Source organism: Lactuca virosa, chromosome 7 (genome assembly GCF_052849685.1).
Source record: "Lactuca virosa cultivar CGN04683 chromosome 7, Lactuca_virosa_CGN04683_v6, whole genome shotgun sequence".
NCBI classification, from domain to species: Eukaryota; Viridiplantae; Streptophyta; class Magnoliopsida; order Asterales; family Asteraceae; genus Lactuca; species Lactuca virosa.
Genome location: NC_136432.1, coordinates 85,036,841 through 85,064,595, shown reverse-complemented (window position 1 = coordinate 85,064,595; position 27,755 = coordinate 85,036,841). Strand labels below are relative to the sequence as shown.

The window sequence follows — 27,755 nt, the reverse complement described above, 5'->3', positions numbered from 1 at the left end:
TTCCCGCGATCCTCGCTGGTACCTGAGACACATAACACAACACTGTAAGCATAAATGCCTAGTGAGTTCCCCAAAATACCACACATAACACATATTAGCCACTCGAGGCTATAACTCTGTTTGACACTCTGGTCAAAGTGTCTCTGTGGGACCCCCCAGTCCCATAACTCTGTGGGCCCTCTGGCCCTAACTCTATGGGTCCTCTGACCCTAACTCTGTGGACCTTCCGGTCCTAACTCTGAAAACTCTGTAACATACATAGCATATAACACATAGAAATCACATCATGCAAAAGCATACACAATACTTTGTCTCATAGCTCTAATTACCACTCTAGGTAAAGTATAGTGAGAAGACTCACCTCGGGTAACTCGGTAAAGCTCGAACTCTGTAAAATCGGGTCTAGCCTCCGCCTAATCATGTGAAATAAATACTCTAAATCAATACATCTCTCAAGGCTAGACTATTCCTCCTCTTAGTACTCTCAGAAGGGTAAAAGACCATTTTACCCCTCTCATAACTCAAAGGCCCCACTATAGACCAAACCCTAAAAGTCAACCAAAATTCAACCCTCCGGGTTACGCTGCGCGTACCAGATGTGTACGCTGGGCGTACCCGGCAGTCTCTCAGAATCGGGGAACGCCACCCCGTTCGCCGCGCGTACTGGGATTACGCCCGGCGTAAATCCCAGTTTCAGTCCCTTAGCTCTTGAGGTCTTAAACAGTTAAGACTCACGTCCAACTTTTAGATCTGACCATTTCTGAGCCTCTTAATCCATAAAGTCGATGACTTTAAGCCTTTGCATGGCTGAACAAGTCACTAACACCCAAAATATACCATTTCCTAACACTAGAAAGCCCAATACTCAAGCATGATCTCATATCCACGACCAAGATGGGAACTTTATGGATCTATAACACAAATACCACTGAAATGGGACAGATCTAGGTCCATGGAGCTCATTACACTCATAAAGTCTCCACCTTTGGGTCTTTTAACCCTAAAATGGTCCATGAAGCAACAAACCAAATTAAGAGGAAAGTTTTGAACTTTATACCTCCAAATGCAGCTCCTTCCTCTGTAGATCTCAGATCCAAACTTGCACTTCAAGCTCTAGTCTCCACAAACTCCTCTCCTTCTTCTTCACTAGCACACCAAGGCACTTTTAGCTCCAAAATCACACACACTCACTAAGAACGATGAAAAGTTCTCTCTTAGGGTTTTACTCACTGCTATGGAGGCTGAGAAATGAGTCTTAGCATCCAATATATAGGGCACAAGTCAGAAATTAGGGTTTGCACCTAGACGCATTACGCCCAGCGTAACCCTGAGTACGCCCAGCGTACTCAGGCGAGTCCGCGTCCAAAATAAGCGCATGAGTACGCGCAGCGTACTCTTGAGTACGCCCAGCGTACTCATTTGCTACCAATTCCTCTTAAGGGCTTAACTTGACACTTTGAATAAAAGAAGGGCTACATAGCTGTACCTGAATTTCGGGATGTTACATCAGTGGTAATATCTGAGAGTCTCAAGGGTTACCTTGGTGAAACGAAAGTTGATGGAGAAAGTAAAGGAGGTGGTTAAGGAACCGAAAGTACCCCTGCTATATATAAAAGTGACAAAGCAGAAAACTCTTAACTCATTTGAGAAGAGTAAGGTAGCTCATGACTTGAGTGAATTTAGCAGCCTGATTGGGAAGAAACGATAGGTATAGATCGAATCATTAAGGCCTTACTCATAGTCTTAGAGGCTTCGTTCTACATGCAACAGCATGGTTCTAGGGACACTTAACTAGTTCAAATTAAAATGGTCGTACCTGCCCTAGCTCCAATTTATGTAGTAACGAGGTACTTGGTACCTAGTAAAGAGAATAAGCAAACAACCAAACCACACAAACAAAACAAACAAAAAGATAATCAAGAGAAAAATAAAAGATAAAATATTTTTGGATTTTTAAAGTTTCTGAAAAATAATAAAAACAGAAAATATTTTTGGATTTTTGAAGTTTCTGAAAAATAATAAAAACAGAAAAATAAACAAAATGAAATTAATAGTAAACACTCTTGGAATAAAAATAAAAGAGAAAATAGAGCAAGAAAAAGATTTAAAATAGAGTATACATAGTATACAACCGAAACCAAACCTTAAAGGAATGAAGCGAAATAAGCCGAGCGTTCGGTTCATTTCGGTTCCCTAAAATTCCGGAGCCGAAATAGACCGAGCGTTCGGTTCATTTCAGATCCCGAGAATTATGGAGCCGAAATAGACCGAGCGTTCGGTTCATTTCGGTTTCCGAAAAATCCGGAACCGAAATAGACTGAGCATTCGCTCTATTTCGCTTGTCTAATTTTTAGAGAGAGGTTTGAGGGTTCGGTACCGACTCTGCTTCCATCATTCCCAAACCTTGTAGAATTTTATTGAAGCTTGCTTCTGGTAAGGCTTTAGTGAAGATGTCAGCCAGTTGATCAGAGGACCGAACGAAATGTACTTCCACGTTTCCATCTTCAACATGGTCCTTGATGAAATGGTATCTTATTGCAATATGCTTTGTCTTTGAGTGTTGCACTGGATTGTGACATATTCTTATCGCTCTTTCAGAGTCACAATAGAGAGGTATTTTCTTCATACTCAGTCCGTAGTCTCTTAGTTGGTTTTGTATCCATATCACTTGTGAGGTACAGGATGCTGCAGCTATATACTCAGCTTCGGCTGTTGAAAGAGACACACAGGTTTGCTTCTTGGACTGCCAGCTAACAAGTTTACCGTCAAGGAATTGGCATCCTCCAGTTGTGCTCTTTCGGTCTAGACCGCATCCTCCAAGATCGGCGTTAGAAAAGGCTTGAACAAAGAATCCGGATCTAGCAGGGTACCAGAGACCGAGAGAAGAGGTTCGCTTCAAATAACGGAAAATATTTTTCACTGCCACCATGTGAGGTTCTCTTGGATTTGCTTGAAACCTGGCACAATAACAAACATAAAACATAATGTCTGGTCTATTAGCTGTTAGATACATAAGAGACCCTATCATTTGACGATAGAGTGTTACGTCAACGGCAGGTTTTTCCAGAGATGGTGTTAACTTTGTGCCAAACGCCATGGGAACCTTCACCTTCGAATCTCCCGTCATGCCGAACTTCGCCAGCAAGTTCTTTGTGTAGGCCTCCTGGTTGATAAAAATGCCTTCTGGTCCCTGTCTTATATTCAATCCAAGGAAAAAATTAATCGGACCCATTGCGCTCATTTCAAATTTAGTCTCCATCAACTTCCTGAATTCAGCCGTTAAGCTAGGATTCGTGGAGCCGAAGATGATGTCATCGACATAAATCTGAACTATCATTAGATGTTCGCCTTCTTTCTTTCGGAAGAAGGTTGGGTCAACCGAACCTTGCTTGAATTTCGACATTTTAAGAAAGCGAGTTAATGTTTCATACCAGGCCCTCGGTGCTTGCTTCAGACCATATACAACTTTATCCAACACATAGCAGTGATCAGGGTATTTCTCGTTCACGAACCCAGGTGGTTGCTCAACATACACCGTTTCTTCTAGTTCTCCATTTAAGAAAGCACATTTCACATCTATCTGGAAAACTTCGAAGTTTTTATGAGCATCATATGCCAGAAAGATTCTAACTGATTCCAACCTTGCTACAGGAGCGAAGGTCTCCTCATAGTCTATCCCTTCTTCTTGGCAATATCCCTTTACCACCAATCGAGCTTTATTGCGAATTACGTTGCCTTCTTTATCCAATTTATTCCTGAAGTCCCATTTTAAGCCGACCACAGAAGCATCCTTTGGAGTGGGAATCAACCTCCAAACTCGATTACGTTCAAACTCATGGAGTTCATCTTGCATTGCTTGTACCCAATCAGCGTGATCAAGTGCAGCATTAACCGTCTTCGGTTCAATTTTGGAGACAAACGAATTAAACATACAGAATTCAACATGAGAGAATAATGCAGTTTGTTTCGCTTTCAATTCAGAACGTGTGAGAACTCGCTCAGATGATTCACCAATAATTTGTGCTTTGGGATGATCCTTAGTCCATTTTGTTAGAGGAGGGTAATTAGGGTCATAGGCAGGATACAACTCTGCATTTACCTCTTCTTCAAATTCTGATTGATCACCTTCGTCATTTGTATTCTTATTCTCCCCCTCAAATGGCGAAGCATATCCCATGTCAGGTTCAGGATTCTCCCCCTCGATTGGACTATCATGGGTTGGGATTGGAGTTGGATTCTCCCCCTCAATTGGACTATCATGGGTTGTTTTTGGTGCAGATGAACCCTCCCCCTTGAACGTTGAGCTGTTGTTTGGAGGATCAGTTGAGGGTCGACCACCAGTCGGTTTAGGAGGTGCATTTTCCATATCTTTTGCAGCTTCATCGATGATCTTTTTCAGATTGTCGATTTTTTTTGTCTACTGCTTTCGCCTCTGAGTGTACAGCCTTTTCTGGTTCATCAAATAGCCTTATGTACTCTTCAAACAAGTTGGAAATGGGAACCGACACTTGTCCTGATTCAGGAAATATTTCCCCCAAGGTACTTTCGCTTCTTTGAACTTTCTTCATGTAGTTGTCATCAAAGGTTACATAGTAGGATTCTTCAATACGTTTGGAGAGTTTATTCAAAACCCTATATGCCTTTGAAGTGAGTGAATAACCAAGAAAGATTCCCTCATCGGCTTTGACGTCGAACTTGTTTCGGTTCTCTTTAGAATTGAAAATGAAGCATCTTGAACCGAACACGTGGAAAAACTTAACATTAGGCTTTCGATTGTTCAGAATCTCATACGGAGTGATGGAGAATCGTTTGTTAAGTAAGGATCGGTTCTGAGTATAGCACGCGGTTGCAACTGTATCGGCCCAGAAGTATAGTGGAAGAGAAGCGAAGCTTAGCATGGTTCGGGCTGCCTCACATAAGGAACGGTTTCGTCTCTCAACAATTCCATTCTGTTGTGGTGTATAGGGGGCCGAGAAGTTGTGAGATATCCCTTTTTCAGCCAGAAACTCTTCAAAATCTTTATTCTTGAATTTAAGCCCATTGTCGCTTCTAATATTCCTCACCATCTTTCGTAGCTGCAGTTCCACTTGCTTGATAAACGCCTTCAACTTGGGAGTCACTTCTGATTTCTGTTTAAGAAAGAAAACCCAGGTGAAGCGTGAAAAATCATCTACTATGACAAGAATGAACTTACTACCACCGATGCTTTCGATAGCCGAAGGTCCACATAAGTCAATATGCAGAAGTTCAAGAGCTTCAACAATCTTTGTATTGATACGTGTAGGATGGCTCTTTCTGCTTTGTTTGCACATCTCACACGCTGCACACAGGTGTTCCTTATCAAACTTGAGAAGAGGAAGGCCTCGAACCTGATCACCAAGCACCAACTTATTAATGTCTTTGAAGTTCAGGTGCGATAGGCGTCGATGCCATAACCAGCTTTCATCAGAGTTCGCCTTTGACAGCAGGCATATTGCTGGTTTTCCTCGAATTGGGTTGAGATTTAAAGGATACATCTCTCCCTTGCGTTCAGACTTCAACAGAACTCTTTTGGATTGCTTCTCAATTATTTCTGATCACTCATCATCGAATGAAACTTTCAAACCGGTTCCCACAACCAATTGAGATACACTGATGAGGTTGTGCTGCAACCCTTCCACATAAGCCACTTTTCGAATCGTGAATTCTCCGTTGGTTATCATTCCATATCCTTTGATTGTGCCAAAAGAATTATTTCCATACTTCACACATCCACCATCCTTAAGGGACCGAAACTCCCTCAGCTCTTCCCTCCTTCCTGTCATGTGATGCGAGCAACCACTGTCTATGTACCATTCGTCATCGAACTGCTCGTCACTTATAACCTGCAAGTTCAAGTAGATTTAGGAACCCAAAGTCTCTTGGGCCCTGGTGAGTCTTTTACAGAAAAAGGAATAGCAGCATAAATATCAACCAAATAAGTTCTTTTTATTAGAGTGGTTTTGTCTTTTCTTTTGATGGTATACACCTTAATTTTGTTTTTATCTTGTTTAAATTGTGGTGTATTAGATGGTGTGTTGTTAGATGGTTTTGGAATATACTTTTGGATCCTAGGGTTAGCTGACCTTTTCTTATTATTGATATCAGAATTCGAATCAAGCTTTCCCTTTCCTTTGATGTCCTTCACTAAATACGGCTTTTGTTGGTAGCTCGAAGGACCGAAGCTAGACTTTCGGTTTTTAGCCTTGACGTTGTGACCGAAACTGGATGTTCGGTTCTGAGCTTTGGTGTTGGAACTGAAATTGGATGTTTGGTTCTGAGCTTTGGTGTTGGAACCGAAACTGGATGTTCGGTTCTGAGCTTTGGAATAATAGGAGTTTGGACTAAAACTTTCATTTCGGTTTGGCTTGTCATTTTCTTTGACATTTAACTCTTTCTTGGAAGGAACGTGGTTAGGGTTCTAAGACTGCCAAAACCGTTTTCGCTCATTCAGATTCTTCATGTATCTCTGATTTCTTTGGCGTTTCTGTTCAGCCAGCTGTTTTTGAGATTTATGAATATTGAAGCTTGATTTTGGCTTCTCCTTTTGAGTTTCCGTTGTCTTGGAATATACATTAGATACTTTCTTTGGTTCTTATGGTATCTCTTTTGTTCCACTCGTGCTTGGTTTATCAAAACTTGAGGGTTTGTTGATGGGTTCAACAACGTATCTACCTCTTACCCTCGACAAGGTTCGCTCCGATAAGCCGATGGTTTCGTCTGCATTATCAATAGGGGCTGACCAGAACTAATCGTCGCACCCTTCAGCATTGTCTGTGTCGACCAAGATTTTCAATTCTGCTGTTTGTTTTTCAGTGACCCCTATAACAGCATATACTTGATTTGGCACTGTTTGAACTTTCTGATAGACCATTGCTTTCTCTTTGAGTTTCTGCTGCTTGTCCTTTGACAGGCGAGCATATTCAACCGAGTGCTCAGATATGAGTGGTTTTTCATTCTCGGTTTCGCTCTTCATAAATTCAGAGCAATCAACCACATCTTCCACCTAGATTTCGCTCATCTCACTTTCCTCATCAAAGTCAGACGTGTTTTCTATATTCATTTTATGTTCGGAAATTAATTTGGCGTTAGATGAGTCAAATGTTTGAATGGTCTCGGACTTAATTTTCAACCTATCATTTTTATCTAAAAGATTTTTGAGCATACATTTATGTTCCTTAGAGTCAATAAAGGTCTCTATCTTGTCTAGACCGATTTTATAAGTGATGGAAGTCTCTTCTGAGGACATTATGGATTCACACTCAGCGATGACCTCATCCTCCTTAAATTCAAGGAAGGGTAAGATCATCTTGTGAATCTTTTTCCCTATTTCACAATTTAAGTGCAACTGAGTAATATTCGTATATAAGCGTTTAGCAATCAAGCAAAAAACATTCCGTTGTTTCAAAAACTTTAAATTGTCTCGTTGCAAATAAATAATCTCATCCCTAGCCCTAGTTAACTCCGTCACCTTCAGCTCAATCCACATCCTTCTCTCCTCACTCTTCGAAGACACCCTGCTGAGTTGGTCAGTTAGGTTAGAGTTCGCTAAGCGAGTTTGCATGAGACTACCACTTAAGTTAGAGAATTTAAATTTTAGTTAATTTAATTCTTCTTCATAATTTGTTACGGGAACTTTAAGTGATTTAAGGATGGATTGTACCTTTTTGATCAGCCGATCACAGTCGTTGATCTTCTCACTCACGGGCTTGGCTGCAAAGCACTTGTCCTCATTCAGGTTCGGCTCCTTAAGCTCACCTTCGGTTGGTCTTCCAGTAGTAACCATCAAACATTTTCCATCCGAACCAGTATCTCTCGCCACGTAAGCTCTTCCATGTGTGGGTTTTCTCACTTCTTCATCCTCAGAGTCGGTTGACCAGACTTCAACGCCACCGAACTCATCTTCATCCACATTTTCCTGCACAATCAAGGCATTCATTGAACTATTAGTTGCCTTCTTTTTCTTTATTTCTTCCAACTTTCGCATGTAATACGCCTTATCATCTTCACCGTCCCTCTTCTCAGCCATCTTCCTCAGCATGCAATCTTTGGCAAAGTGGTTCTTGCCATGACAATAATTGCAGTCGAATCCAGAGTCTCCTGCAAGCTTGCTTTCTTTCTTGTCGTCATCCTTTTGAGAGATGTTCTTCGATTCTTCTTTCACCTTCTCAGAGCTGTAACTTCCTTGCCAGTTTCGGTTCTTACTGACATGGAACTTATTTCGTGCAAACTTCTTTGGGTTGGTGACCATCATTGCATATTCTTCGCTAGTAAGGTCACACTCAGACATATCTGAATCCTCCTCTTCTTCTGCCACACTTTTGCCTTTTGAGACAAGGGCCAGCGATCCGACACCCGAAACTATCTTTGCCTCCTTGGTTACCACACTTTCATGGGATTTAAGAATTCCCATCAGTTTCGCTAGCGAGTATGATTTAAACTGTTCATGAGCTTTCACCGTTGAAACCACCGCCATCCATTCTGGTCTTAAACCATTCATGAAGGTCACCTTTTGCTCAATCACTTTTCTTTCAATGCCATGCTTGATCATCTTGCTGAGGAGATGATTGAAGCGATCGAAGGTCTGTATCAGTTTCTCTTCAGGTTTCTGTTCGAAAGCTCCAAATTCTGAGAGCAACAAGGTTTGGATCGAGTGTTCCAGATCCTCATCGGTTGAGTATAGTTCTTTTAATCTATCCTAGATTTCTTTAGCCGTCGTGCATGAACCGACTAAACGAAAAGTGTCAGATTGCAATGCGAATCTGATCATTCTCATGGCTTTCACGTTACATAGCACCTTGTCCTTTTCATCATGTGGCATCTTATCTACGTCCGCCACAAGCTGATTATATTCTTTTTGAATCTTCACTGTCCTGTTCGTTCCAGAGTGAACAAACAGCCCAAGCGTGATAGCTTCCCAGATGAGATAACCATTATCTTCAGATCCAACTACGTAATCTTCAAAGTGATGCGCCCACACTTCATAGACTTGAGTGTAAAGAATGGGAACCCTTGTAGTGGATCCAATGCTGTTGAAGATGTTGATGGGATTAGTTTGTGAATCGTCGTGAGACATGATGAGCCTTTCCTTGGAACTGCTAGAATCAGACCTGTAAACTTGAGATTAGGGTTTTATCAAACACAAGAGTTACCGTCAACAAGAAGAAGACGGCTTCTTTATATTCGATAAAAGCGGAAACCCTAAAGAATTCTTCAAACAGAAGGAATGTGTATTGATCACACAGTCTCCTGCTCTGATACCAATTGTTAGATCAATGTTCTAGTAGGATCGATAGATTCTAAGCAGAAAAGCAATAAATTACGTAATAAAGAACACAGGAATGGTTTAACTGATGTCGAATGATTAAGCTTTAACACCTCAGAAGAGCTCGATTAAGAACTTCGACTGTAGAGGTGTTTATGGTTACAAAGCAATAATGATAATAATCACGACGGTATCTAAGGCATACATGCATGCACTATGTGTAGCTTAACCCTAATTAATAATCACGGATGGACAGGCCCAATCCGGATATACACAAACTAAGCCCATGACGCAACACAAAATACCCAACACATTCCAGTGGCATGCAAATTCCCGGATGTATTTGCAGAAGATCTTCCGGGAATACCCCAGAAAGACAAGTCAAATTCTGAATCGACCTCGTGCCTGGAGCCACTCCGATCGCCAAATCACCCTATAGGTTGGCTCCCGTTGAAATGCAAAAATTATCAAGCCAACTGAGTGAACTCTTGGATAAAGGATTCATAAGACCAAGTTTCTCTCCATGGGGAGCTCCGGTTCTTTTCGTTAAAAAGAAAGACGGATCCTTCAGGATGTGCATTGACTATAGGAAGCTGAATAAGCTCACCATCAAAAACCGATATCCACTTCCACGAATCGATGATCTATTTGACCAGCTTCAAGGGGCTAGTTACTTTTCGAAGATAGATCTGAGATCCGGTTATCATCAACTCAAAATCCGAAATGAGGACATTCCTAAGACTGCTTTCCGAACTCGCTACAGTCATTACGAATTTGTCATGATGCCCTTCGATCTAACAAATGCCCCCGCTGTATTTATGGACCTCATGAATCGAGTCTGCCGCCCATTCCTTGACAATTTCGTAATTATTTTCATCGATGATATTCTTATTTATTCTCGAAGCGAAGAAGAGCATAGTCAACATCTCCGTCAAATCTTGGAAACCCTAAGAACTGAAAGACTTTATGCGAAGCTTTCCAAATGCGAATTTTGGATCCGCAGTGTAAACGTTTTGGGTCATGTAGTCAGCAAGGAAGGGATTCACGTAGATCCCTCCAAGATAAAGGCCATTGAAGACTGGGCTATCTCGAGAACCCCAACAGAAGTCCGTCAATTCTTGGGTCTCGCAGGCTACTACCGAAGGTGTATCCAGAATTTTTCTAAGATCGCCAAACCCCTTACAGCCTTGACACAAAAGGGTGTGTCTTTCAACTGGGCAGAAAAGCAAGAAGCCTCCTTCCAAACCCTTAAGCGAGCCCTTTGTAGCGCGCCAGTACTATCCTTACCAGAGGGAACCGAAGATTTCATGGTCTACTGCGATGCTTCGAACCAAGGGTTGGGTTGTATCCTCATGCAGTGCGGGAAGGTGATAGCTTATGCATCCAGGCAACTAAAGACGCTCGAAGCAAATTACACCACTCATGATCTCGAACTGGGAGCAGTGGTCTTCGCCCTAAAGATTTGGAGGCACTACCTCTATGGTACAAAGTGCACCATTTTCACCGACCACAAAAGCCTCCAGCACATTCTAAACCAAAAGGAGTTAAACATGAGGCAGCGGAGATGGGTTGAGCTGCTAAATGATTATCAGTGTGAGATCAAGTACCACCCGGGAAAGGCTAACGTGGTAGCCGATGCTTTGAGCAGGAAGGAATATTCAGGTCGTCGAGTGAAAACCTTAACCATAACAATCCAATCCCACCTAACCTCGTAAATCAAGGAAGCCCAAACAGATGTGTTGAAGTCGGAGAACATTGCAAATGAAATGCTACGTGGGATGGATAAAAGTCTGGAAGCCAAGGAGGACGGAACATACTATTTCAGGAATAGAATCTGGGTCCCTAAATGTGAAACATGTAGCACTTGCGTGGGCCCCCACAAAAGTAAGTTTTCACATTTCTTTCCCACTTCTAGGCCCATTAGGGAACTTAATAGTCCAATGAGTTGGCCATTTTGGAGTGTATCCTTTCGGATACGTTTGATAAGGTCGGGTATTTTGATGGCTCAAAAGTAATGTGAATGACGCGCTTTGGCCTATAGGTTTGGGAACTCTCGCCTTTGGTCCCCAGATAAGCAAACTGGTCCCTCGGTTGATTGGGATGTATACGAATGCTTACCTAGTCAGGACTTTCGGGCTACCGGCACCTCCCCCTTCCAGTTACTACGCGTCCATTACTATGATCCTACCCAACTAGAGTGGATGACTTTGAATTTCCTATGAGCTCTAAGGAATACATATATGTATATACATTTTGTTAAACAACTTGAGTATGTGTGTGATTTTCATAGAAAGTGGAGAATATTCACAAGTGTATGCACACATATAAGTGTCAGGAGTAATACGTATGCACATAAGGGAGCAATTAACACACAAAGGTATTCCTAGGATTTTCTAAGTGTGAATTGCATGCAGTTGTGTGTGCATTTTATAAACTAGCATACGAGAGGACCTTAGAGGCTATAGACTAGGTCAAGGCAATTAACCTAATTCCCTATAGTCAAGGGCTCTGATACCAATCTGTCACACCCCGATCCTTGTCGGAATCGATCGAGGCGTGATATATTGTTCAAAGTCTCATGACAACTATGTTATAATATGATTAGATTCATTTAAGTACTAAGTATGCAAACAAGATCCACAACATACAAATACAAATCCAAATACGAACAACATTTATTACATCAAATTTAAATAGTCTTGTGGATTTCTAAGGCACAACCTATTTTTCATCAACTTCATTCTTCAAATCTGCATCATGGGTAAAAACAGGTCAACTACGAGAGTTGGTGAGTAATCTAATTTTAGTAGAGAAAATTGTGAAGTTGAAACCTTTATAATTGGAAATTTGTTTTCTTTTGAAGTCGGCAAACAATTGTATTTGAGATAACGGTTTATAAATCAAAAATTGATTAACAAATGATAACAACAACAATAAGTCCTCACCCTATATATACATATGTATATATATAAAAATATATATAGGATGGAGCATCTAATCATCATACACACTCAACCACGTGCGATCAATCACCTTAGCGTCCCAAGGCGGGGTGGTCAACCCAATAGCGCTATTATTGTCCATAACGTACCTCAAGAATACGGGCATAGTCATGGAGATTAGACTAAAAATGATAATGCACTACAAGTACATGTAGCGTAAACGAACAATAGTTATACAATTAATGACTCACGTATAAATGTCCCAACAATGTCTCAATTGTGATAAAACAATAAAATGAAGTTGGAACATATTAGAACCACATGATACACCCCAAAAGTATTGAAAATTATAAAATATGGGGTAGATTACTCACATTAGTCCCAAAACGAAATGCGTGTGTCGTACGATAGACGGTTCGGGTCAAAATGGCGTAGAACCTAATATAATTAATAGTTTTGGTTTAGGAACTGCTAAACGAGAATAGAGTACTAATACAAATAATTAGACACATATTCTTATATTAGATGAATTAACAATAATTCATTTTGATTATAATATTAAGGTATTCATTTGTTAAATGAATTTTAAATTGAATTAATTACTTTGCATAATTAATTTATATTTTCAATTTTGGCCAGATTTTAATAATTTCTTATTAAAATAATAACTTGCCCAATTATAATTATTTACAGATTTTAACAATTATTTATATGAAATAATCATTAAAATGCATTTTTACATGCTTAAATACTTAGGAAAATGGTTTTAAATAGTACACAGTATTGAAAAATTATGAAATTATTAGGAAATCATTATTTCATACAATATTAATTACTGTAAAATTTTTATATTTTTTTGAACTGTTTTAGTATTTATTTAATACTTTAATGATTAAACAACAACAAAATTCGTGAAAAATAATAAATGATTCCCAAAAATTCTGTAAAATTAACCACAATTTTATAACATGATATAGAGCCTAGTGTATAAGTTTCGGATATTTGTGACTATGGGAAGTATTTTTTATATATTTCATTATTAATTAATCAATAAAATCATAAATAATAGTAAACAGTAATATAAATGCATGAAACTTCATAAATTATGTTTAATCAATATATTGGTCATCCCAGAATTTTCTCAGAATTTATTGAATGCAAAAAGTATTTTATGTGAATTATTGCCCTACTTTATTGCAATAATTATAGTAATTCAATAAAAATAAGTTATTTTCTGAAAATTTCCAGAACTTCTTATTTTATTGATGGGATTCTGAGAAAAATCAGGTTTATGCATAAAATGAGTTTTAGATATTTTGGTGGATTTAATTTGTTTCTTGTATGAATTTGAAACTTTTAACAACATACCTTGATGAATGCTTCAAGAGGGATGAAGATTTGAGTATAATAGATTGTTCTTGGCTGGAATATGAGTATTTCTTGGATGAATTTCGAGATTGAGAGTGAGAGAAAGAATAGAGAAGGTTTAAGTGGTGAAGAGAATAATATGTTGGGAGAAAAAGGAAAGGAAAGTGGATGGGAGGTGTGAGTGGGAGACCATGGGAATAATCTTTTTGCTTTTGGTGGTCTTCATAATTTCCCACTAACACAAGCATCTTTTACATAATTAATATAAGAGTTTTATAAAATTTAATGTAAAGTTTATAAAAATAGAGTTTTATAAAATTTAATGTAAAGTTTATAAAAATGGAGTTTTATAAAAGATGAGTTATTATTTGATTATAACAATCTACTTTGATTTGAAGTTTAATTATAGCATTCAAGTTTGATTCTTTTAAATTTAATTAGAGCATTATACTTTGATTTGATTTTAATATGGTATCATAATTTAATTTGATTATAGTTATAACGTTGTACTATACTATGTTGCTATTAACGTCAATTTATATCGTAGTGTATGAGTTTTGATCCTATTAGCGTCAAGTAATCTTGAGTAGGGTTTGAATGAGATTGAGAGAGGTTTCGTTTGTGATCTTTTTGAGTGTCCGGCTTCGCCACGCAAGGTCCATAGACCCCGTTAAGCCATGATTTGGTGTCCTACACAATCCCGATGATTGTGCAATAGTGTTTTATCGCTTTGGTTCGTTGTTTAGCACTGTTAAGGCTAAGGAATATCAAACACATGAACTTTCCAAATGATGTTTTCTCATTAAAATAGCGAATTGTACAGTGATTACATAACGTAAACCCTAACATACAAGGGTTAATGGAGTTGACCGGTTTAACTTGTTGACTTTGTTTGACTTTGACTTGACCGAAATTTGATGGTTGTCACAAATATGAAGGCAGATATAGCCACTTACGTGGGCAAGTGTCTCACTTGCGCCAAGGTGAAAATGGCATACCAAAAGCCCTCGGGACTATTGCAACAGCCAGCGATACCCGAGTGGAAATGGGAAGGGATTGCTATGGACTTCGTGACCAAATTACCAATGACAGCAGACGAATTGGATGCTATCTGGGTAATCGTCGATGGGTTAACAAAATACGCTCATTTCATGCCAATAAAAGAATCCTACAAGATGGAAAGGCTGACCCGAATCTACATCAAGGAGATCGTGAGACTCCATGGAGTGCCAGTGTCTATTATCTCGGATCGAGATAGTAGGTTCACTTCAAGATTTTGGCAATCTCTTCAGAAGCCAATGGGAACGCAGCTTGATATGAGCACTGCTTACCACCCTCAAACTGACGGTCAAAGTGAACGAACCATACAAACACTTGAGGACATGCTCCGAGCTTCCGTGATTGACTTCGGCAAGTCATAGGATACCCACTTACCGCTAATCGAGTTCTCATACAACAACAGTTATCACACAAGCATCAAGGTTGCTCCTTTCGAGGCTCTTTATGGTCGTAAATGCAGATCGCCTCTATGCTGCACTGAGGTGGGTGACACCCAACTAGCAAAAGGTAAATCATCGAACAGTACTTTAACAGGGCCAGAGATTATTCGTGAGACGACAGAGAAGATAATACAAATCAAAACTCGACTTCAAGTATCGCGAGACCGGCAGAAGAGCTATGCCGACAAGCGGCGAAAGCCATTAGAATTTCAAGTCGGGGATCGAGTGTTATTGAAGGTCTCTCCCTGGAAAGGGATGATCCACTTTGGAAAACGGGGGAAACTGAACCCGCGATACATTGGGTCGTTCGAGATTCTTGCCCGGATTGGTCCAGTGGCTTACAAGCTGCAGCTACCTGCCGAGCTCAGCAACATACACCCCGTGTTTTACGTCTCGAATCTGAAAAAGTGCCTATCAGATGAAACTCTTGTTATTCCTTTGGAAGAGATCGAGATAAACGAGAATCTCCTGTTCGTCGAAGAACCAGTTGAGATATTGGACAGGGAGGTGAAGCATACGAAGCAGAGCCGCATTCCGATTGTGAAGGTTCGGTGGAACGCTAAGCGTGGACCGGAATTCACATGGGAACGCGAAGATCAAATGAAGCAGAAGTACCCTCAGTTATTCTCTCCTTCATAATCCTAGTTTCAAAAGAATTTCGGGACGAAATTCCCTCTAACGGGGGGATGATGTCACAACTGGCATTTTAGCCAGGAAATTCTGTGATCATGTAAATGTCATCTGTGATAATATTTGTAACTCTAACTTGTTATCATACGCTATGTTAATTCTATGACAACAAACTTAGTCAGGATCCACAATTGTAGTTCAAAACTCTATGCAAAACATTTCAGAAAGCCAATTGGGAGTTGAAAACCCTAAAAATCCCGGTTCAAGTTCTTTATGGACTAGGATTTTCTTATTGGGCCTAATGGACCAATAAGCATTCAATTCGACTATATTGGGCTTAGAAACCCCATTTGGATTCTAAATGGACCCAATTCATAAATTTATAACATTTTGGACCATATGGGCCTACAATGATTCATTCTAACCCTAATGGGCCTTAATGGGCCATAAACTCCCTTTCTTTCATTCAAATGGGCCGTGAACCATCTAATGGGCCCAATGGGCCGAAAAATAATATTGGGCCCATGAAATTCGAACAAAGCCAAGGATTTGAGCCCAAAACCATTTCATCTTCATTCATTGAGCCCATTCTCGGCCCAATGAGTATAAAAAAAATGAAATTAAGAGGTTTAATGAGCATTAAACACATCCTTATTGCATGGTGGATTTCCATGCAACATCACTTCACTCTCTCTCTCTTCTCCCTTCTTCTTCTCGGCCGAAACACCCTCACACCACCTCAATTCTTTCAAAAATCTTTCAAGGAACTCTCTCTAGAAAACCTCCTTTCTTCTACAAATTTTCGAAGATCTAGAGTTGTTTCAAGGAGATTTCCACCAAAAATCATCTTTCCTTGGTAAGTCCCTACATATCCAAGTTATATAAATTCATCTTTATGTTAGATCACTCCTTCTAAACATTGTTTGTGATCATAATCTTAGAAACCCCATAAGCTCAAGATCTACTCAAGGAAAGCTTGCTAGAGCCGAAACCTCTCTCTTTTCTTCATCAAACCGAAAACAAACAAGCAAGGTGAGTTCATACCCCCTTGTTTTCGGTTTTACATGTTTTTGGGGGGAGAATACAAGTGTTTATGTGTAGATCTATGTATTTATGCATGTTATGTGTGATTTTCTTGGTTTATGTTGTGATTATGTGATAAATCTTGATGAATCTCGAATACTCTAACAAAAATGGGTGAGATTCATAAACTAAAACACTCTAAACATCATACTACAAGGATAAAAGTGTTATACATGCCTAAGATGTGAAAAACAAAACAAAAATCTTGTATAAGGATCATTTTTGACAAGTAAACAAAAGATTGGGAAAAATTTGCCACTTACGGTTTTATAAGGATCAAAAGGGTCACATTTGTATAAAAATGAGTTTTTATAACAACTATACCTTCCAAAGGACCAAAAGTGTAATATTTTGCATTATGGGCCTTAATTTGGGCCTTACGGCTTTTTGGGCCCAAATTGCAAAAATATAAATTTTTATGGACAAAAATGTTATTTGATCAAAACTTGAGTCGAAAATGAAAACTTACAAAAATTAGGGGCTGAAAATGACACTTATTTCAAAATTGGGCCAATAATGTAAATTTTATAAAGTTTGGGCCGATAATGTCATTTTAATCAAATAAGGGCTGAAAATGTAATTTTATGCAAAAATGGGCTGAAAATGTCAATATATGTATTTTTGGGCCAAACCCGTCAATTACTAAACATTTGGGGCGAAAATATAAATTTTTATAAATTTATGGGCTAAAATGTTATTTTTAATTAAAATAGACCAAAATGACATTTTATGTAAAAATAAGCCTTTAAATGTTCAAATTAGTTCTTAAGGGACCTAAAGTGTAATTTTTAATAAATACGGGTTCAAATTATAGAATTTTGACGTATCAAACTAAAAATATCATTATAACAAAACACTGGACTTTTTATAACATTATGGATAAATGTTTCGACTAAATGAACTATACTATATCAAACAAACGAAATACAACAACGGTACGATTATTGGGTCTGGTACTCGCTATACATGCTTATTGGGCCTTTGTGATCCATATGCATGTTTATTGGGCCCAGTATAATCATTTCATGTCGATTGGGCCTTCGCGATCCAATTACATGCTTAATGGGCCTAAATAGCCTTTATATGTTATTGGGCCTTAGTGGCCCATTTACATGCTAATTTAGCCTGGAATAATTCATCGTATGCTTAATGGGCTTTAATGTGTCCATTGCAAACTTAACAAGCCTGGAAATAACTTACATGTCTAATGGGCCATAGTTGTGTTTTCTTCATGTTTGTTGGGCCTTATCCTTTCACGTTCATGTATCATCTGGTGTTCGTAATTCTAAATACATATAACGTTATACATATTCATGTGGCGATAATTGGGATCTAGTGAGACTTGTCGGTTGACACCATTGAGTGTATGGCCGTAGCCTGTAGTTATAATCAGAGTCTCCTGGAGGGAGAGCGAGAGTTTGTGTATAGATCTATACGGGGGTGACTCCCCCACACCTGAGCTGTTCGCTACAGTTAGACTAGGCCAGTCTAGGGTGACAAAACCTTGATCAAAATCCGGCGTTTGGAAAAGTGCCAAGACAGGCAATTCAGTCACTATCATACATGGTTATAACGACTCATATAGAGATCCATTACCATCACAACAGTACGGAAATCAAAACTCGCAAATCATATTGATACCAACAAGTCATACGATAATGCAAGGACTGCAACATTTTTATAAATCAGAAAATATCGGATTTTATGGGGAAACGCTATTATTCAATTACCTTCTACTTACAACAGAAAGAATACAAAGAAATTTGGACTGCATACTTATACGTGTTTTTACTATAAAATTCACACATGCAACTATTCTCGATTTTCACATCATTTTCAGACTTTTTACAGAAAATATCGGATTTTCTGGGTTTTACAAACAATACAAAATCTTTCATTTCAACCATGCTTATGAACTCACCAACATTATATATGTTGACCGTTTTCAAAATAACATGTATTCTCAGGTAACCGTTAAGCAGAAGAACCTTCAAGTGTGTGGATTTATTTTGTGTAATGTCAATCATCGTACAATTAATATTTTGGGAACATGTTATCTAAGACAATGTACTTGATGTGAACAATACCAGTTGTAATATGTAATGTTCGGCGATGATTGTGTTATGTTTCATGTATATTCATTATGATGATTATTCAATTGATAGTCACACGAGCCCCCGGACGATTCCGCCGTCTGGTTCGGGGGTGTGACACTTATACGGGAAGAAAACACTACCAAAGAGCTTCAAGTGTACAACACTTACAATTTTTATGTCTTTTTTACACATTAATATCTTAATAATGATTAACTTATAAATGATTTTAATTTTGTTTCTAGAAGAATCAAGCAACAGTAAGACTGTATCCCATGGAAAGATGTCTTGATGATGAAAATGACGCAAGTATAAGCTCATGGAAATTTCTCTTTGTAGGTATTTTCAAATTATAATGATTATAGTTTGTGCGGATATTAATGTGTTATAGATGTCTTGATGGATTAAAAATTTTGTTAAATTTGAAAGACAAGGTAATTACTAATTGATGACAGTAAGACATTTAGGTAGTGTTTGTTTTTTGTCTGCAGATCTGCGTGATCTCTTCTGTCTGCGCCGCGCAGACCACGCGTAGACATTACCATTCACAGACTGTTTGTTTTTTTAAAGACTGCAGACCTAAAAATGTCTGCGCGCCCTCTTCTTGGCGCAGATGTGGACCAGAGTCTTCAGACATCTTCCAGCCTAAAAAAAACATATATATCTTTATTTTTTTTTAAGTTTTTTTTTTAATTTATATTTTTTCCAACTTTATTAATGATAAACAATTTGAAAAAAAAAATTACAAAACTTAAAAAAAACGTTCAACGATACAAACATGATATTTTTAACAAATTTATAAATAAAGATTTATTACAATAATAGTCGTTGAAGTTGTTTATATAAATATGAAAAAAAATCATAATATATTCTTATATTTTTTTGCCAAATTTTGTAAAACATTATTTAATACAGTATCGTCAATTTCTCGAGAAAATATTTATGGTACGTTTTTAATGGATTTAATTGAAAAAATTGAAGTTTATTTCCATCCAGTAATGTATCAAATTCTTTGATCACTAATTATAATGTTTAGTTATAACTTTGCAACCAAAGTTGTTGGTTTTTATCAAATATATACGTTAATTCATACCATTTTTATTTTTATTTTTTATACAATAATACATAAAAGTTGATGTAGATTCGTTAATTATTTATAACAAAGTCATAAAAATATTAAAAAATCACTTTGAAATTTGAAAAAATTAGTATATTTAGATTCAGTTTATTTTAGTAGCACACAGATGTTAAAAAAAACAAACAGTCTTTTTTTTTCAGACTGCAGACGTTTGGTCCACCTCTTCTACTGCAGATGTCTACAGATGTGGTCCGCAGACTGCAGACATTTTGCCTAAGAAAAAACAAACAACACCTTACTCCCCTTTAACTCTTTAAGGTCGGATTGTTTGGTTAAAATTCATGAATTGAGTTTATTAAAGAATTTAACTTTAGCACGTTTTATGTATCCGTTAATTGTGTCATATCATCGTGATATGTAATGGCAGGTGATATTTTGTAGTACAGACTACAGAGAATGGACTAATCTTTATCTTTTTTATATGTGTCATCATTTAATTAGATATGATGATTTGTAAGAATAAAAATAGAAGGATATTTAATTTCTCGTTATTTATTGAATTATTGTATATTAAAAAAATATATAAAGAAAGAAAAAAAAAAGAGAGAAAAGAGAAAAGGGAATATAATGGATGATGAATTTGACTTGGAATCTTTTTGGCCCGATTAATTGACTAGAAAATGACGTAAGAAAAGTTTCATATTTGATATTCCTTATGAAATTTAGATCACGTGCAGGGACGGTTTTGACTAGGTGTCCGGTGTGGCACCGGCAACACCTAGTTTCCGTATAGGCAGTGTAAAATTTTCAATTTTTTTTATATATTAGCAACTACGTAAAAATAATCGGCAACTACGTAAAAAAAAATTGGCAACTACGTAAAAAAAAATTGCCACTCAATTGGATCAACCAAGCCCAAAAATATATTTATAACTTAGACTTATCAATTAGTAGTCCAAAAAGCCTATTAATTTTAGCCCAAAAAAAAACTAATATAGCCCAAAGCCCATTTGGATAATTGGAACTTTTGATCCAATTGGAGAATGGCAAAAAACGTGCGGCAATAATCAATGAGGATCGACGATAGCTGCAAAACAGAAAGCAAAAAAAAAAGCCATCGAACACAGGAGTTCGACTTCGAGACTTCGACTGACGCATCACGCACGACGCCTCACGCCTACACTCACGAATCCAACTTTTGCCGGTGCTTGATGCTTCCATTGCTAATTCCTTCTAATTTCTTGAGTATCTTGTTGATTGAGTAGCAAAAATCGATTCCCAATTGTTGAATTCGACTCCAACTCTCCAAGCCCTAGCTAAGAATGAAACAAGTAAGTGTTTGAAAATTGAAATTTTACCAATTTGTTTACTGTTTAGGTTGAAATTGCTATGTTTTTATCTTGAATTGGTGAAATTGCTATGTTTTCATTGATGTTATTGACTTATTGATTGATTTGGTGAAATAAAATTGCTATGTCTTATTGTCTTTATTGAAGTTCAATTTTGATTTGGTGTAATTTTTATGTTTTTATTGAAGCTATTGGATGATTTGGTGAAATTATTAGTTATTTAGCTTAATGTTGAATTGTAGGTTACCCTTGGTGGTTTTCTTACCAAAAGACCAAGACCTAATCTTAATGAAAGTGGTGAAGGATCTTCCCAAACACCAATCACCAACCAATCGATTCCTTCGGTCTCTAATGCAATTCCACAAACACCATGCTCTAATGAAACTAATGATGGTGTTGATTTGAAAGATCTTCCAAAGGACCCGGCGGATAGGCCAATGATTACAAGTTATGCCTCAAATATAAGAGATGATGTAAGAAGGGCATATTTGCTTCAAGGACCTTGTCAAATAAGGCTACACAAGTTCCCAAAAAAGAAAATAGGTGATAGATTAAGAAGCTTCGTTCCTTCATGGTTTGCCGATTTTGATTGGTTGGAATATAGTGTGAAAAATAAAAAAGCATATTATTTATACTGTTATGTATGTGGAGACCTCATGGGACAAAAAGGAGGGAGAGATGCATTTGTTTCCCAAGGTTTTGATACTTGGAATAAAAAAAATGCATTTCGGACTCATGTGGGTAGTGTTGATAGTTTTCACAACAAAGCAAGAGAAAAGTGTGACTTTTTATTGAGAGAAAAACAAGTTATTAATGTAGTCTTGAGGAGGCAAACCGAAGCGGAGAACCATAAATATAAAGCTCGATTACGTGTTTCTATTATTGTTGTTAGACTTTTATTGAAAACCGGTTTACCGTTTCGTGGTAATGACGAGTCGGTTAACTCGGAAAATAGAGGGCTTTACATTGAAGTGTTAAAAGCCATTTGAGAGACTAGTGAAGATATTTTCAACAATACTTTAGAAAATGCTCCTAAAAACAATCAACTTATTTGCCCTAAAATTCAAAAAGAACTTGTGCAATGTTTTGCACAAGAAGTACTTTTGAGTATTCGTCAAGAGATTGGTCAAGATGTATTCGCTTGATTGGTTGATGAATCTAGCGATGTCTCAAAAAAGGAACAAATGGCTATTGTTTTGCGATATGTTGATAATCTTGGCTTTGTGAAGGAAAGATTCATTGGAGTTGTGCACGTGAAGGATACATCCTCTTTGACACTCAAAAACGCCTTAAATGAAGTACTTACAAGTAATAAGTTGAGTTTTAGTCAGGTAATTTATTCTTTACTTTTTTGTTACTTCAATTTAATTTAATTAGCTTTGTGTTATATTATTTATATATTTTTCAATTTTTTTAATAGATAAGAGGACAAGGTTATGATGGGGCTAACAATATGCGAGGGGAATTCAATGGTTTGAAAGCTTTGATATTACAAGAGAATGACACAGCTTTTTATGTACATTGCTTTGCACACCAACTTCAATTAGTGGTTGTAGCTGTAGCAAAGAAGCATGATGGTGTTAGTGACTTTTTTGAGCAAATTTCGTTGGTGGTTAATGTTGTTTGTGCCTCGTGTAAAAGAAAAGACTTGCTACGGGAACAAGCAAGACAAAGGGTGCAAAAAGGCTTGTGTAGTGGTGAACTTGAAACGGGAAGAGGGTTAAATCAAGAGACTACACTTGTTTGGGCGGGGGATACAAGATGGGGTTCACATTTCAACACACTCACAAGTCTTATGAAGTTGTTTGCGGATGTTCTTGTGGTTTTAGAATTTGTGAAAGTGGATGGAGGGTCATTGGCAAACCGCCAACAAGCGTCAGGAATCTTAGCATATTTTAAATCTTATGAGTTCGTGTTTTACTTATATATGATGTATGACATTTTACACCTCACGGGTACATTATCAAAGCAACTTCAAAAAAAAGATCTAGACATTTTAGAAGCGGCTTCGATGGTTAGAGGGACAATGGACGCATTGCAATCTTTAAGAGACACGGGGTTTGCTAGCATTTTGCCAAAGGTATCCTCTTTTTGTCAAACACACAATATTGCTACTCTGGAAATGCAGGACTTTTATATTGGTGCTAGAAACCGTACGACCACAAAGACCAATAGATTTCACTTTGAGGTTGAAATCTTCAACACGGTGGTGGATATGCAACTGACAGAATACCGGGATCGGTTTAGTGAAACAAGCACCCATTTACTAGAATACATGGGTGCTTTGAGCCCTTGTGATTCATTTTCACAATTTGAAAAATCAAAGTTATTGAAGTTGGCTAAGTTGTACAAGTATGACTTTGATGATTTGGATTTGATAGATCTTGAAGGACAACTTGAGATATTTTACCATTCTTCCATCAAAGATGAGCGTTTTACCACTTTGAAAGGAATTTTTGAGCTTTCTCGTTTGATGGTTAGTACGGGGAAACATCGGTCTTATCCTTTGGTTTATAAGCTTTTAAAGTTGGTTTTGATATTACCCGTAGCAACCGCTAGTGTAGAAATATGTTTTTCGAAGATGAAGCTCTTGAAGACTGACTTGCGCAACAAGATTGGCGATGAGTTTTTGAACGATGCGTTGCTTTGCTATGTTGAGACCGAAGCACTTGTGAAAGTTGAGAATGAAAATGTAATGAAACGGTTTCAAAAAATGTCCGCACGAAGAGGACAAATTTAAATTGTAATAGATGATAAATTGTTGTTATGTTTTTAACTTTTATGTAATGAATCGCTTATTTGTATTGGACGTAATGAATTAGTTTTTGGTTTTATATTATGTTTGACCGGAAAAAAAAAATTCGGCAACACCTACTGTCAATTCATGCGTCCTTCCCTGATCACGTGTCACCCACATGCATTATGATTGGGAGGATAGATTGCATGAGAGGGAATCAGTAGTATTTCATAGTTTTCTTTGATGACGAGGTTGAGAAATATTTATTTTAACACATTAGATTGAGAGTAAGTTTTTAATTGATCTTATTTTATTTTATTTTTAGATGGGATTGATTATGTTTTGGTTGTTCATTTAATACTTTTTAAAGGTTAGTTTTCAATTTCATAATTAATTCAAAAGTTTTTAACGAATTAACTGATTCACGATATGGTATTATTAATCCCACGAATGAATAGGTTTTTCATTTGCTAGCTCCTAGCTAGTTTTAGTAGCCAAAATGGAAAACAGATTATCTTTAATAATATTGTTGATTTTTCTTTTCGTTAGTTTACTTTTCGAAACTCTAACTCTAGGATCATTTTGATTGCTTGGTTAATCAATCCAATTATGCCTTGATCTTGTATTTGCTAGCTCCTAGCTAATTTTGGTTTCTTTAATTTATTTCGCTGTTGTTCTAAAAAAATAGGTTTTTCACTTTTTCATTTGCAAGTGTGTTGTTTAGCTTTTTATTTCGAATTAGAATAATTAAAAAAACGTATTTAACTTGTAGTTTGATTTAAAATTTGAACTAATTCAATACTAAAACCTAAACATTATTAAACCCTTAGAAAATAATCATATATGGAATCCTTACATCGAGTGTGGTAACCTTCATTTATGGGATTTAACAAAACAATCACGAGGTCCGTGAAAAACACCCCATGCATCGCAAACATAAGACAAAAGGTTTTCATGTTGTCACTTCCTCCTTGAAAAGCAAAGCAAAGATCATCATATTATTTGTTTGCATATGTGAATCATCCGTTGAGAAACATGATTGCGTTGCAAGTAAGTTGTTAAAGACATTTAACAATCGTAGTTGTCACACGAACATTTTGAGGAGTAGGTTTTAGTCTTTTTAGTTATTTCGTTTTGTTATTATAGTTTAATAAGCATAGAATACAATTTCATTGACCAGAATTGAAGTAGTGTTATGTTTCTTTAACAAACAAAATGATGATATTAAAAGGAAACCCAAAAATGGGACCCAAACAAGAAAGACACTCATAAACGCCAAACAAAAGGTTTTAAATGTTACATTGCTAAAAAATGGAAAATAATCCAAATATCACAATTAATGAAATTAAAGTAGTGTTAAGTGAAACAGCAGCAACATGAATCATGAATGATGTATTGGATATTGTTTTTTTAGTCTATCTTTATCTAGTATTAGTTTATCCTTTCCTTAGCTAAGTCCGATACTTTTGTGAATTGGTTATTCTCATTGTACACGTCTTCTATTTATTGTTGGCTTGGCATATCAATAAAATTGTTTTGAACGATTCTCTGAATAATACCATAGATTTCTCTATGGTATCAGAGCACAAATTTGAAACCTAAAACATACCTGCTTCCGCTAGAAGAATGACGGGAGAAGCAGCCAAAGACAAAGACATCGGAGAAGGTTCTGGTGGCGGGATCGATCATAACTCGCCATATTATCTTCATCCTTCTGATGTACTAAAACAACATGAAGTTCTCTCATATTCCATCTTTAACGATTGGAACCAAGAGATGGAAAACTTTCTATTCCCCAAAAACAAAATTGATTTTGTCGATGAAACACTTCAAAAACCAGAAAAAGGAAAACCGGATTACATGCCTTGGATGAGGTGCGACGCGATGGTGAAGGGCTGGTTCACCACCGTGATGGGAAAGGGAATTCGTGACAGCGTCAAATATGCGACTTCAGCGGCGGAGATATGGACAGACTTACATGAACGATTCGGTAAGGAGAGTTCTCCAAGAGCCTTTGAATTAAAACAAAAAATAGTTGCAACTAGACAAGATGGTTCGTCTGTTTCTACTTATTATACCAACTTATGCACACTTTGGGATGAGACGTCATCCATATTGCCCTTCCCAAAGTGCTCATGCAATAGTTGCTCATGTGAAGTTGGAAAGAGACTTAGCGAGTATCAAGAGAAAGAACGCTTATACCAATTCCTTATGGGATTGGACGGAGAATTCTCAGTTATCAAAACGCAAATCCTAGCCACTAAACTGATACATTCGCTTAGCATCGTGTACCATCTAGTAGCTGAAGATGAAAGACAAAGGACGATTTCGAATGACAAAAGAACACCTGTTGAGCCGGCGGCTTTTAAAACCTTCCAAAGCCGAAACACAAATTTTGATTTAGCGAAAGAAACGAGTGTTTCCAAGACAGTCAAAGACAAGAAAGATGAACATTGCACACACTGCAATAAAAATGGCCATAAACGTGATGGTGCTTTAAGCTAGTTGGGTATCCGGATTGGTGGCCTGGAAAGAAGAATGAGAAGCCCAAGACAATGGCAGCCCATGTTGAAGCGGAAGAGAGCCCAATACCTGAACTTACCAAAGAACAGTATCAAATGTTCATAAATCACTTCAAGAATTCGAGTATCGATGAAGGACCGTCACGAAGTGCCAACATGGCTGGTAAGCATGATTGGATCATCGATTCAGGTTGTACCGAACGCATTACCTCTACTCCTAATTTACTTACTAATAAAATAGTCACACACTTTGAACCTCCTGTTGTAATACCTAATGGTGATGCCATTCCCGTAGAGGGAAAAAGAGATTGTACCATTTCAGGGGGAGTCAAAATCAATGGGGTTTTATGTGTACCAAAGTTCAAATGCAATTTACTTTCAGTTAGCCGTATCACTAAAGATCTCCAATGTGCTGTAACTTTCTTTCCCGACTTTTGTGTTATGCAGAAACTCAACACGAGGAGCTTTATTGGATCGGGTAGACGCCAAGGGGGATTGTACCGAATTGGGATGACCGAAGACAGAAGAGTCATGACTGCTATGACAGACACTTGACACAGAAGGTTAGGTCACACCTCAAAGGGAAAGCTATCAAAAGTAGATTTATTTAAAACCAATTTCGTTGAGTTTAGTAATAAAGTTTGTGACTCATGTGCTAAGGCTAATATTGTTAGAAACTATTTTCCTCTTAGTATTAATAAAACTAGCCATACGTTTGAATTAATACATTGTGACATCTGGGGGGGGGGGGTTATCGGATACCTTCTTACACAAATGCCAATTATTTCCTCACTATAGTTGACGACTATAGTAGAGTTGTTTGGGTTTTTCTTATCAAGCACAAAAATGACGCTAGTGAATGTCTCATAAATTTTCACAGGATGATAAGTGTTCAGTTTGACAAACACATTAACATAATTAGATGTGACAATGGCAGTGAGTTTACCTCTAACTTCATGCGTGATTTCTATAATAAAGAGGGCATATTGCTTGAAACCACTTGTCCACATACGCCACAACAAAATGGCGTTGTGGAAAGAAAACACTGACACTTATTAGAAACTGCACGTGCAATTCGGTTTCAAGCAAATATTCCAAAGAGGTTTTGGGGAGAGTGCATCCTCACGGCTGCATATATAATCAATAGGCTCCCTTCAAAGGTCATTAAAAA

At 37.5% G+C, this 27,755-nt stretch overlaps 3 protein-coding genes across 3 annotated transcripts; all 3 read left to right on the top strand.

Annotated features, from left to right (window-relative positions):
- The first annotated feature begins 21,298 nt into the window (after positions 1-21,298).
- LOC145126874 (uncharacterized) lies at positions 21,299-22,314 on the top strand. The gene is made up of 2 exons (XM_079062157.1): positions 21,299-21,307; positions 21,568-22,314. Exons 1-2 carry the CDS (start codon positions 21,299-21,301, stop codon positions 22,312-22,314), a joined length of 756 nt encoding a protein of 251 aa, XP_078918283.1.
- Positions 22,315-22,509: 195 nt separating this feature from the next.
- On the top strand, positions 22,510-24,397 carry LOC145126873 (uncharacterized). The gene is made up of 3 exons (XM_079062156.1): positions 22,510-22,656; positions 22,746-24,028; positions 24,388-24,397. Exons 1-3 carry the CDS (start codon positions 22,510-22,512, stop codon positions 24,395-24,397), a joined length of 1,440 nt encoding a protein of 479 aa, XP_078918282.1.
- A 1,291-nt stretch (positions 24,398-25,688) lies between these two features.
- Positions 25,689-26,567, top strand: LOC145126872 (uncharacterized). Its single transcript, XM_079062154.1, has one exon. It carries the CDS (start codon positions 25,689-25,691, stop codon positions 26,565-26,567), a length of 879 nt encoding a protein of 292 aa, XP_078918280.1.
- Positions 26,568-27,755: the final 1,188 nt, after the last annotated feature.